The sequence below is a fragment of the Colius striatus genome, chromosome 10, assembly GCF_028858725.1.
Source record: "Colius striatus isolate bColStr4 chromosome 10, bColStr4.1.hap1, whole genome shotgun sequence".
Taxonomy (NCBI): Eukaryota; Metazoa; Chordata; class Aves; order Coliiformes; family Coliidae; genus Colius; species Colius striatus.
Genome location: NC_084768.1, coordinates 4,192,978 through 4,206,166, shown reverse-complemented (window position 1 = coordinate 4,206,166; position 13,189 = coordinate 4,192,978). Strand labels below are relative to the sequence as shown.

The following is a 13,189-nucleotide window of genomic DNA, read 5'->3' as shown; positions in this document are numbered from 1 at the left end:
AGAAAGACTGGGAGGGGAGTTGTTGAAATAGGTACATGGTGAAGAACATCTCTAAAGTTTTTTAATCTAGAGAGAGAACACATCTTTCTTCTTCTAATATGATGCAAAATGTCAGTGAAATAACAGAGCTTCACTGAATTGTGTGCTACCTGACTCCTACGTCACAAGCGCTGGCTTGCCAGCCAGCCTGTGCTCCAGTCCACAGATGTGACACTGGGAGCCAGCTTTGACTGACTACTGCAACCACTTGATTAAGCTGAACAGACTTTCCCTCCCTTAGCAGGGTATGTAGCTGAAAAGCTGGTTTTTGGAGTGCTGCTCTAGTCCTAACTGACTATATGTTTCGGTGCTTTGGCTTTCTGGTTCTTTTCTTTTCCCTGGACTGTAGCTTTGGGTCTTGCTGCTTAAATCTGCTTGTTATGGTGATGTGTTTTGTCACAGCAGTGAAGTTTTTATCCCTTCTTATAAAAGTGCCTGAGGTTTTTGTCTTTATGATAGCTTAACTGATGAACCTAAAATGTCTGAGCAACAGATGGCTCTACCAAGATGAAATAAAACACTCATGGGGTATTTATAGCTCCCAGGTCACAAGCATACTTGGTCTACAGGCAATGAGGAAAAAAAAACCCACTAAAAAACCGCGACTGCCAACCAAGCAAACACTTCAGCAAAAGCTGTGCTATTGCATGTTTGCAAAGTTGCTTGTTGGGGCTGTTTTTTGTTTGCTTTTTTGTGGTGGGGACACGGTCCCCCGTACAGTGGTATCTGTAGGAAAACCCCAGGATGACACAGAGTAGTTGAAAGAACGGGCTTTGTTCTGGAAACAGCGTTTGTGTTCAGGGAGTTGTGTGCTGGTCTCACAAGACCCAAGGAACGTGTAAGCCACACCTGCCTCTCCAAGTGTTGCCTGTGAAAAGGCTCTGAAAACCGAGTTAAGTCACATAACGAGTTGGCTGTTTTCCCTTAACCAATAACCAAGGCGCGTTTCTGAGATGCAAGGTGTTCAGGACTGACCTGCGGCTGTTGCATGTGCCTGTACACGGCCTCTACCACCTTCTGCTCCTCGGTGCCCGCAGCGAAGGCAGGTACCTCAGCCATCGCGCGGGCTGCTGCGGGGCGGGGCGGGGCGGCGAGGCGCCCTCCGGGACAGCTGAGCTGCAGCCCAAGCCACGGGGCGAAAACAGCGAACTAAACCGTAAAGGACCGAGGAACCTCGGCAGCCCCGACTCTCGGCTGCGGGGCGGGCACAGGCTGGGGCGCCGCGCCAGCCCCTCCCCTCAGCCGCTCCCGCGTCACGTCAGGCGGCACGCGCCCGCCCGCCCCGGCCAATCCGCTGCCGCCGGCGGCTCGCGCAGCTCGTTCAAACCGCGGCGCGGCGGAGCGGCCGTTGGCCGGCGCGTGGCGGGGCGGCGGAGCGGAGCGGCCGTTGGCCGGGGCGTGGCGGGGCGGCGGCGGAGCGGCCGTTGGCCGGGGCGTGGCGGGGCGGCGGAGCGGAGCGGCCGTTGGCCGGGGCGTGGCGGGGCGGGGGCCGCCCCGGCGGCCGCGGGGCGCTGAGCCGAGCCGAGCGCCATGGCGAGCCGGCCGCCCGGGCCCGGGCCCTACCGCGCCACCAAGCTGGTGAGGATGCTGGGCAGGGGCAGGTGGCCTGGGGCGGGCTCTGGTTCTGGGGCTGGCTCGGTGCGGGTTTGTGGGAGGGAGGATCAGTCGGCTGCTGCCGTGACGCCCGGGCCTGTCCCGCGGGTAGAGCACGAGTGTGACTCCTGCAAGGCCCCGCGGTCCGTGTCCGGCGTACCCGCAGCGGCCTGTAGCTGCCGGACTCCGGCGGTGCCCGCGCTCGCCGCTGTCCGAGTGCCGCGTTGGTGCCGCTGTCACCCGCGCTCCCCGCGTCTCCCGGCTCCTTGGGCGACAGCTTAGTAACAGCAGCCTCCTGATTACTGTGTGACATCTCACTGTGCGAGGACGTGGGGACGGGAGAGAGTCGTTTAAAACAGCCGAATGCATCTCCTGCGGGAGAGCCTGCAAACTGGGAGGCTGGGGTTTGACGGGGCATGGGCAGACCTGCTTAATAAAACTCGTTATGTTTGCAGAACTCTATTTTCAGCTATAGAAGAGTGATATAAAAACTGAAGTGAAACATATTACATATTTCTAATCTGAACTTTAACATTTCTGTACTAACATACCCTATTTGATCATAGCTATCAATATTTATTAGTATTAATGTGATTGCATTTATATGCTTTTTAATGTAGTCTTGTTTTAATTGATAAGTAACGATCAGCTTCAGGCTTTTACTTACTGGTGTTTTGTTTCCAGTGGAATGAAATTACAAAGTACTTCCGAGCAGGCATGCCACTGAGGAAACACAGGCAGCACTTCAGAAAACACGGGAGCTGCTTTACTGCAGCAGAAGCTGTAGACTGGCTCCATGAAGTATTAAGAAGTAACAGTAACTTTGGTCCTGAAGTTACTAGGCAGCAGACTGTCCAGTTATTAAGAAAGTTTCTCAAGAATCATGTCATTGAAGATATCAAAGGGAGATGGGGCTCTGAAAATTTAGAAGACAACGGTGTACTCTACAGGTATGGACGTGAGGAGCAGTGAACAGAGCTCTTTGGGCTAAGAACGTTCTTTAAAAACCTTAATGCACAGATTCTCATAAATGACCTTGCTTTGGATCAAAAAGGAATTATTAGCATGGATTTCCTCCACTCACAGTTTCACTGTCCTCTGGCCTGCAGCAGGGACTGTACAATCTGTGTGCTGGGGGCTGTTCTCTTGCTTCTGCCTGTCCAGGCTTTTTGGTGGCATGTGTGCTGCACTCACGTGCACTGGAGAGGAGCCACAGAGAAGTGATTGCAGTAGCTGCGTGCTGTGCTGCCAGTCCCATTACTGCTCTTGTCTAAGTGGGAAACAGTCTTTCCTAAGTTCTTAGATTAATGGCCCTTGCTTCTCAAATTCTGTTCTGCTGTATAAGTATCTGACTATCTTCAACCTGACTTTGGGATCAAGGAAAGTAGCCCAAAGCTATTTTATACCATGATAATGTTAAACAGTTTTCTGCAGAGAAAATGTTATTTTTCTTCTTGTGTTGCTTAATCTTTCCAGAATCTTACAGGATCACTCTATAGGGTATCATTTTAGTTAACTGACTTCTTATTTTTCTACTCTACTCTAAATGTATTGAACATGTCTCCTATTTATTGCAGATTTCCTTCAACATCTCCAGTTAAACCTCTACCAAGCTCGTGTCCACTAAAAGAGAACTCGGAAAACTTCTCTAGAGACAAAGAAAAACCTTTTAAACTGACACATTTATCCAGGAGAACTTTTAAAAAACATGAGTTACTCCAGGCTCTGGTAATAACTTAATGTGTTTCTTACATAACTCTAGTTGCCATGTAACTACTTCATTGTTAAAAACAACCCACCTAGAAGCAATCATCTTTCAGTGCCACCATTCTGTTCTGTCATCTTCCCTTCTAGCCAAAAAATGAGTCAGTGGGTACTTCTAGTTAGTGAAACAGAACATTTCTGTAGATATGACAGAGAGGTGCTGCTGTGCTCCATAACAAAGTGTCTTGGTGACATGTGCTGTTTCTTTTCTTGTATGTCCAAAAATAAATGTGAAGTAGTCCATAAATATTCAGTCAGAACTCCAACATTTGCTGTCAGCAAATGAAAGGGATTGACTTCTCTGGGCAACCAGTGCCACAGCCTCACCACCCTCACAGAGAAGAGCTTCTTAATATCTCAGTCTCCCCTCTTTCAGTTTGAAGCCATTAACCCTTGTCCTATCACTACATTACTGTATTTATGGCCTCCTCTGGACTTGCTCTAACAGCTCCATGTCCTCGGGGGGCCCAGAGCTGAAAGCAGTACAACAGTCCTTGTATAAATTACTTGTTTTTTCATTAATGACAAGTAAAAGGCACAAATTAAAGCACAAATTATTTAACTGTTCTGCAAACTTCATGAAAAAGATTGAATGGGAGGGTGTGGCCCTTTATTCTTTTCAGATTTGTGTGTGTGTGTGCACACTTTCTGATTATAGATGTGATCCTAAAGGAGAACACTTTGCCTACTGATGCATTTGGATTTCATGTGTTTGTTGTTTAAATTCTGACTTCTGAATTGATCAGGTCTCTTTTTTTTATAGCATCCCCCTTTGCTTTCTAGTTGGCTACTCTTACATTTGAGTGCTGAGACTGTTGAGGTTACTCCCTGGATGATGCTTTGGAATGGAATGTTCTGCAGGAAGCTCTATACTTTTTAGAGCAATTTTTACTTAATTTTGAGTTTTCATAAGAGACTCGTTTATTGTATGCTCTAAACTACTCATTTGCAGGACAACCTAGAAAAAGCAAAACCAGATAAAAGAGAGGAAAACAAAGAAGAGACATTGCACAGGAAGGAAATAAGCGAGGAATATGTGCAAGAAACTTGGAGAAATATAATTCTAATACAGTAAGCAATGCATTGTAAAAAGTACTTCCCTGTATGTGTGCTTTGGGTGTGTAATGGCCCCATCAAGATTGGGGCTTGCAAACTTTACAAAAATGTTTTATATTGTAAGTTGAATGGCTTTTCCTAACTCTTGTTTACATAAACCTGCTACTGTACTGCTTAACATTGGGTTGTTGCTGGTATCATAAGTGTATTTGAAGTACCAGAGAGGCTCTTTCTTACTGGTTTTTATTATTTGGTGTAGCAAAAAGTATGTCCTCAAACTGTTACGGAAGTGAGAAGTTGTTAAGCTGCAGCTAGCTTGTCAAGTAACTGGTGTTTGAATAGACATGGGAAGAGCTTGTTTGCATTCATTGCTAGCAAACCTTTTACACAACGTCTGCTCTCCTCTTTCCCACAGTTTGCAAACCATCTTAGGCCTCCCATCTCTGGAAGAAGTTTTGCAGCCAACTCATATAGTTCCAGAGTATGTCATATACAATATGACCAACACAAGCAAACACGGTGTTGTTATTTTGCAGGACAAATCAGGTAAGAGCTTTGTTCTTCCAGTTTTGCTTAAAAATTCTAGATGGTGTCATAACAACAAACAAATGATAATTACAGTAATATGTTTCACAGTCTGTCATTTACCCTTTTTTCCCAAAGCAGAGTGCAGTTCAGTGTATTTGTCTAGAAGGTTTTGTAGCTGTATTACGTTCACTTTTAAATTACAAATGTACCAACATTTAAAACTAGTTTTAAACTTGATCTTTTGTATTAAGGTATTATTTAATACGTGTGACATTATTTGTGTTGGTTATCAAGTGTTTGGGGTTGTGTATAAGTAAGGGCTTGTTTGTTCATTTCAGAAGATCTCCCTCACTGGGTGTTGTCAGCAATGAAATGCCTCGCGTACTGTAAGTCACAGAACAGCTCTTAAGTTCAGAAACTTTCGTTGAAAGCTCAAAGTGAAATACACTGTCATGTTAAGACCAATTGTGATGTTTTGTTGTGCAAATTCAAACCATCTTAAATACCTTTGATTGAAAGCAATGAAAGCAATTCATATCAAACTCTTGCACAGAAACGTAACTTAAAACAGTTAACACATGTTAAAGATGTTTTATTTCAGGTAGTCGAGACACCAGTCCTTTAGCAGTCAAGCTGGTTATCCCACTTCTAACTCCCATCATCTGATTCTGCATACAAATTGCAGGCAATATGAACAGGTTCTGTTAGTGGAAGAGGAAAGACTTCAAGGAATGTACAAGAGAATGAATTAACCTCTGTAAGCTTTCAGTGCAAGCATACTGTCAGAGGCCGGGAAAAAGTTGAGGCCTATTTTTCACAAATATAATTCCTACTAACAAAGAGGGAGGGAGGGAACTTGAGTGGCTGAGCAAAACCTGTGTGTGGTTTCTCCTCATGCAGTTTTTCAGGCGTAAAGAGATTTTTCCAGTTACTGGCCTTGAGCTGGATTAAAATGCTTCCTACATTTCATATTAAACCAGAGAGGCCAGTTCATGGAAAGCTATAGATGGGTTTTTATTTGTCTTGGAAGAAATCAAAAGTTTGCAAAGGATTGGAGATAAAAGCAGTCTTGTGTAGTCAGCTTCATAGTCTACTCAGTTTGTGGTGACAACAGAAGGAAGACTTCTGCTCGTGTTTCTGCACTTGGAGTATAGCTTCTCTGGTACCTCCTTATTGGCTTCCCTGCCTTTTTCTCCTAGCTATTTTCTACATAAAACCCAGTAAGACCCTTTTTATAGTTACAGCTCAGCTGTGGAGAATGAAGCCCTTCAATGTCTAGCATCGCTGCTTAGTAATGAGATTTGAATTTTAAAGTTGGACATCTTAGCTGTTAAACATGTTTTGTAACAACTGAGCTCTCATTGTCTGCAGACATCCCTTGTTTTGGTGTTAATGTGTGAAATATCAAACAACCAAACTGCAAGTGGTTACAGCTTACAAAAAACTGACTGCTTCTGGTTTGTTTGTGTATTTGCCTAATGTAAACTTGAGAAAGGCATGATGATTGTTGTCTTCAACTTCAGAAAAGAAGAATCAGTTATCTAAGGCATCAGGGTTACATGTACTTGAGCAACTGCCTTGGAACTACTGGGAAAATGTTTACTGTGGAGTAATATAATTAACACAAGTCCTCACACAATGGGGAAAAACAAGAGATACTTTCACTGTGCACTTAATGAAGTTCAGTTTCTAATGGTTCAGCCTGACATGGATTCTCTGGCTAATAAAGGAGTGGTTTTGTTCCTCAGCATGTGCTGTAGCAGATGCATGTGGTACTAATAGTGCTGTTGATTTTTACATAGACTATTTTGCATCATTTTTGCTTACAAATGATACAGTGCTGAGCTGAACAAAGTATCTGTGTATCCCTGACATGATTGTTTCTTGTGAAACAGACATTCCTACGAGAATAAACTTATGGTGATTTCTTTTTAATGTCTTTTAGAATGGAATTGTGACTTCTTTTGTGACTGTTTCTTCTTCACCTCTTTAGGGCCTAGAAATAATGACATGAGCCAAGCAACTTACAGTGGGTTTGAACGGGATGTGTTCCGAACGGTTGCCGATTACTTTCTCAGTCTCCCTGAGCCATTACTTACTTTTGAATACTATGAACTTTTTGTTAATATTTTAGGTATGTATGAACTGGGAAATAACCAGTGCAAGCTATGAGTTTATATCAGCTGGGGAGCAAATCTGCAATTCAAAGCAGACTTTAGCCCCCTAATCAATGTGGCAATTTGAACTTGAGGAAGATCATCAATGCTGTCATTCTGTATTGCAGTATTAATTGAATTGTCTCATCAAGATTGCTATCTAAGCTAACATCCTGAATGTACAATAACCATCATTTAAAAATATGTGCTGGTTCTTGTCTGTTCCTCACTATTGCAGTGTGTTAACTGTCTTTGTTCTTGCATGTTGGTTGCCATTATCTTGTTAGATTGCTTTTGGACTGAGCTTAATTTTACTAACCAAGTTGACTATAAATTCGTGTCTTATATTTGTTGTCTTCTCTGTTCAGTTAGCAACTGTAGTTCTTTCTGAACTTGTTTTCATACCACTTGCATCTTAATTTATATTTCATTTTCTGATAGTTATGTGTGGCTACATGATAATTCCAGATATATGCAGTGGAAAACGTTCTGTCCAAGATGACCAGTGTCACCCACAACCTTCAAAAATTCTTCACTTGAACTCTTTCAAGTCAACTGAATGTCTTCTTCTAAGCCTGGTTTGCAAAGAGCCTGATAAAAAATGGAAAGAACGTGTAACTTCCAAGAAGTCCCCTTCGGAAGAGCTAACTGCTCAAAAACAATGTGCAAAGAGATTTCAGCAATATAAACTGACACAGAAACAAGGTAGTGCTGATCATCCTATGGGAGGAAGCTGTCAGAATCTTTCAGCTTTCAGGAATGAACGAGATCCACCTCAAACATTTAGGACAAGGTGTTACTCTTTGGAAAGGATTGGAGATACTGCCTCAGTTCAATGTAATAAAGGAGAATTCGATTCCCTTTGGCAAAGGCATGTGAACACTGTCCTGAGAACAAGAAATAGAAAACAATCACTACCCAATGAGCATAAAGCTGATTCTGTATTGGAGGTGGGTTTTGATAATACATGTCAAAACCAAACCCATGATATCAAGACAGTGTCTGTCTCAACTCTTCGTGATCAAGAGCTGTTTACTGAAAATCACACATCGACACAGATGTGCAAGTCTCTGAGTTTACTTGGCAAGAAGAACTCAAAAAGTTGCACTAGCATTAATGTACCAGTTGCTGAAATCACAGTAAAGCCAAGGTCTCAACTTTGTGGGCAGAGAAAACCAAGTACCTTTGGCCTGGCTACTGCAGTGGACACAAGGACTGAGGTGTCTGATATCACCATCAAAAAGAGACTCTGCAAAAGTACCACAGAACTCTCAGAATGCTCTTTCACTCACTCTTCTTATTTGTTGGCTGGCACGCAAAGTAAGATGGCTTTCTAAAGCATGTTTGTATGGGCTTATTGTGTTCCCTGACTAATCTCTGCCTCCTTAACCTTTGGCACTGTTGCTAGGGTTTTTGGTATAACAACATATAACATGATCTGTGGGCTCTTAAAGAGTTCTGGTTGCTAAACTGCACTGTGTAAAGGTCGCCCTTTGTGCCTCCACTAACAAATAGCAGCGTGCAGTATCTTTGGAGTCTTAAACTTGATGTGTCAATAGTTCACCCTTCTGTTCAGGTAAGTGATAAGCAGTTCTGTCCTAGGCACTAAGAGCCAGGCAGGGAGTTTGTACAGAGTGCCTGTTGGAGATGTCTTTTTCTGGTCTTTGAAATGCATTTTCTGGAAATACTTTTGGCAATAACATTAGTGTAATTTCTTAATTGCATGATTATCTTAATGGTACTGGTTTATCATAGTTATGATCTAATGGCACTAGTCTATCATTATGAAACAAGCTGAAGATGACCATGCAAAAAAGGCCATAGCACTATCTGCTAAGTTCCAGCTGATCCCTGCAAAGCCTTTCATCATTGGAAAAAGACATTTCTTGTACTGAGATAGAAATATCCTGAAGGTTAGTTCAGATCTTAATGAGGGCTGTCTTTATTTCCCTGGAGATCTCCTTCAGCCTCATCTAGAAAGAATTGCCGTTGAAGCACTACAGATATGTTGTTTGTTGCTTCCGCCACCAAACCGTAGAAAGCTTCAGCTCCTCATGCGTATGATCTCCCGCATCAGTGAGAACGTTGACATGCCACGGCTGCACGATGCCATGGGCACGCGTTCCTTGGTAAGAGACTCGGCAGGGCGGCACAGCTGTTGTTTTAAGAACATTAAAGCTCACTGTGTAGCCTGGAAACAAGGCAAGTCCCTCAGCTTCCCGTGCTAACGATCTGCTCAACTCTTGCAGATGATACAGACGTTTTCTCGGTGCGTGCTCTGCTGTGCAGAAGAAGTAGATCTCGATGAGCTACTTTCTACACGACTGGTTTCATTTCTCATGGACCATCAACAAGAGATATTTAAAGTGCCAACTTACCTGCAGGTTGCAGTGCGAGATCACATTGAATACGTGAAGATGGCTCAGGTGGGTGGCATGAGGGAAGTGATGTCTCTGTGGCTTGCGATGCCCCTGGAAGTTAGTTGGATGTTTTTTAGGTGTCTTCTTACTGAAATAGTACATAACTATTGAAGTGAATGCCAGACCTCCTCTTCAACTCTTCTTTCAGTGCAAATATGCAGAGGAAGAAATTTGTGCCATACTGCCAACGTATTCGTACTGCAAACAGATAACTCCTCAGGAGTTTGAAGAGCAGAAGGTTTCTACCTCTCAAGCTGCAGTGGCAGAGCTCCTGGAGAACATCATCAAAGATAAAAACTTGTCTGTGAAAGAAAAAAAGAAAAAGTTAAAACAGGTAAGAAAAATCATTCTGAGATACTGCTCTCAGTTCACTAACACGTGCTACAATTCTAGAGGGGTTTCTTGTGGTGTACTGCCCACCTAGAATGCCATAGGTGGGCTTCACATCAATAGGTGATAAAGGCAGTGAGGCCAAGCTCTCTGACAGTTGTGAAACACTCTTTTCCGTGGACTTAACTTTGTGTTTTGTAATGTGTACGTTGTTCAAGATTATCTGGCACTTCTGAGGCCTACTAATGTGTTGCCTAATACTGAAGCTAAAATACAGCAGTGCTGGCAAGATTCAGTACTGCAGGGTTTTTCTTCTTTGAAAATCTGTGGCAAGTATTTCAGACCCATTGAATGGAATTGTACTTGTCCTGCAATCTCCTAAGTGAGTCTTGTGACTCAAATTTGAGAAAGCAGCTTTTTGGTGCAAGCACATTTCTTTCTCTTGGGTGTCCCTCCCCCAGCTTCTGCAACACCAGCTTTTGTATGTGTGGTGAAAACTTTCTGGTCCTGTAGAAGTGAAGACTGGCCTTAAGTTCATTGAAACTCCCTGCATGCAAAGGGGAGTAGTTAATTATGGTCTGTTAAAACTTGGACTAAGCAAGCAGTAAGAAGTGATATGCAACAGCACTTTCAGCAGGTGAAATGGGGAGGAAGGAAATAAAATCTAACTTTTTGGTGAGTTCCCTCAAAATCCAGAAGCAGCTTGCATGGAAAGGGCCAAGTGATAGCAAAGTCGGTTTCTAAAACTCCCAGGGCCCTGTTGTTGCTGTCCTGCCATTTGTGCTGAGGTAGCTGTGGTATGATAAATCACAGCTTTGATACTTTGAACTGGGGAAAGCCCAACATGTGGCCTTTTCTAGAGGGTTAGCTCCAAATTGTATACCCAGACAGTTACCAGTGGTGGTGTGTTCTGTGGGCTGTCTCCATCAGCAGAGGGCTTTGGCTGGCTTTCCCAGGCTTTTCATAGGAAATGGGGACAATGACAAAAGCACATCTCTGAAGGCAGATGTTCTTGCAGGAATTGAAAAATAGCTCCCTTGGTTCAATGGTAGACATTCCTGAGAATACCTTCAAAATCTGCTGGACCTTGGCTTCCACTTAGGTAAAACACATTTATCACTAACTGTGGAAGGACAGCATTCTCAGCACCATCACATGAGACACCAGTGCTGGCTGGGCAGCGTGGTGAGCAACTGCAGCCTGGAGCTCCTGGCTGTTAGAACAGTGGTGGCTCTCAGCACTAGTTCAGTCACAGCACCTAAAAATCCTTGGTAATAAATGCAATCAGAAGCTTTGCTTTTCACAGAAGACAAAGTGCCTGACAGAATTTCCCTTTGACTCGTTTCTCAGCTGCAAACTCCTCAGCACAAAGGGCTTTGGCCAAGTGCCACAGCAGTTCCTTTCCATCCTGGTGGTCCTGCTGTCCCTGCTGCTGTGCATCCTTTCCAGGCCATTCAGCTTCCAGCCCTGCACAGCTGGAGGCTTTGGTGTTCTGTGTTTAGTTATGGTTTGCTTTTCTGTTTTCTAGTTTCAGAAGGAATACCCTCTCATCTACCAGAACAGGTTTCCAACTACAGAAACTGAAGCAATGCTATTTGAGAACAAACCTACCATCAAACCACCAATGCTTAGCCTAAGAAAGCCAAGGTTCCACAGCCTAAGATATTAATTTCACCACACTTCAGCTGCTTATTTATTTGATGGATGGATGGAGGGACCATTTCCCAAAAGGCACTTGCGACAGAAGTGTGAGAGTGGCTGTGTGTGGAGAAGGAAGAAATGTTTACATGGACACAGTGCTGAAAGTTGCCAAAATAACTTCTTTTTGTGTGCAGATAACTTTTAAATGACTAAGAGAGAAAGAAGTATTTATCTGTTTACAGATTGTTACAATATATTGTCCTCAGTGAATTAAATGTGAAAATAAGTATGAAGCTATGAGTAACCAAAAATTTATATGTGGTTTTCATATGGGAAACTAAGGATATGCATATTGCTGTCACTTTTTTACTGTCTCTTCAGGAATTTGTGCTGTTTTTTGTAGTTTGTAGGGGTTTAAATGTCTGTCTTGTGATTAAGTGCCTTCTTCATATTCTCAAAATATTAGTCTTTAAACAAAGCCATGTTACTTGACTTGTGAGCTAACTTAAAGGTTAGTTCTGCTGGTTCCAAGGAAGCCAGAAATTCAACATCGATAAATGATTTTCTGACTCCATGAGATGCTTCTGTTTGTCTCCTTTGTAAAATGTATTAAAGCTTCTGTATATTTATTTCTGTGAAATGTCATCTTTTTCTTCTCAAAATGATAGAAGGGCTGGCTGGGACATGAAGTGGCAGCAAATAGAATCAGAAAACACATGATTTCCCCATTCTGTCCCCAGAGTTAGGGGATTGTTTATTAATTTTGATGGGTCCAAGATTCCCCTACAAGAGTAGAAATCTACATCATTCTGACAGAGAACACTTCAGGAGATCCCAGCCTAGGATTTAGGCAGATACACTCCAGACAAGAAAAACCTACAGTCATTTTGCTCTTCATCCCAAGAGGGAGGGCTTTGCACAGGCAAAACCAGGCTGAGCCCCACTTAACCCACAGATAGTGTTTTGCTTTCAGAGCAGGTGCTGGTTGTTCAGTGACTGTAACCCTGTGTCCAGCTGCTCTTTAAAATCCAGCATCTGCCTGAACTTGCTTCTAGTTTTTCTCCAGCTGTTACTGTTGCATAAACTCTTTATTTATTTATGTGTTCCAGTTAAGCAACTTATTAGGTGAGCAGCTCACATTTCTTAGGATTTAGCCTTCAAAGCACTGCCCTCATTATTCAGAGTTCTTGATCCATGTTATTTAATGTTGCCTTCTAAGGTTCTGACAAGCCTTAACAAAAATGAGTAAACAGACAGCCTGACCAGCTCTGGGACAATTAAAACATTCTAAATGAATGACAAATATAAATTTACATTCAATCTAAACTTTGCTTTGAGCTTTCATTTTGTCTTTAATGAAAATTTTTACTGGAAGCCTTTTTTGGGGTTTTTTTTTTCCAAGTATGACATTGCAAAAGCTCCAGTTGTGTGTGGGGAGCAGTTCCTGGGAAAGGAACGCACAGGTGCTTGTCCTCTGCTGCCTAGGGTAGAGTTGTTGGGTACAACAGGGTGTGCCTGGCACAGCTGCCTCTTCATGAAGTAGCTTTGTTCTAAAAGCACAAACAGGCTGGGCCCTGAGTGGACTGAGGGCAGCCCTGCAGACAAGGATATGGGGAGCCTGGTGGATGAAAAATCAAGTATGAGCCAGTACTGTGAGCTCAC

The 13,189-nt window shown here is 43.2% G+C and overlaps 1 protein-coding gene across 4 annotated transcripts; it reads left to right on the top strand.

Annotated features, from left to right (window-relative positions):
• The first annotated feature begins 1,569 nt into the window (after nucleotides 1-1,569).
• On the top strand, nucleotides 1,570-12,117 carry DEPDC1 (DEP domain containing 1). 4 transcript variants are annotated; one of them, XM_062003511.1, is made up of 12 exons: nucleotides 1,570-1,617; nucleotides 2,317-2,582; nucleotides 3,210-3,360; nucleotides 4,349-4,467; nucleotides 4,868-4,998; nucleotides 5,319-5,366; nucleotides 6,974-7,114; nucleotides 7,605-8,456; nucleotides 9,093-9,265; nucleotides 9,386-9,562; nucleotides 9,705-9,890; nucleotides 11,415-12,117. In XM_062003511.1, exons 1-12 carry the CDS (start codon nucleotides 1,570-1,572, stop codon nucleotides 11,553-11,555), a joined length of 2,433 nt encoding a protein of 810 aa, XP_061859495.1. In that variant the 3' UTR covers nucleotides 11,556-12,117. The 4 variants fall into 4 exon arrangements, with proteins under 4 accessions (XP_061859495.1, XP_061859494.1, XP_061859497.1 ...); XM_062003510.1 differs by having other exon boundaries at nucleotides 7,578-8,456; XM_062003513.1 differs by lacking the exon at nucleotides 7,605-8,456.
• Nucleotides 12,118-13,189: the final 1,072 nt, after the last annotated feature.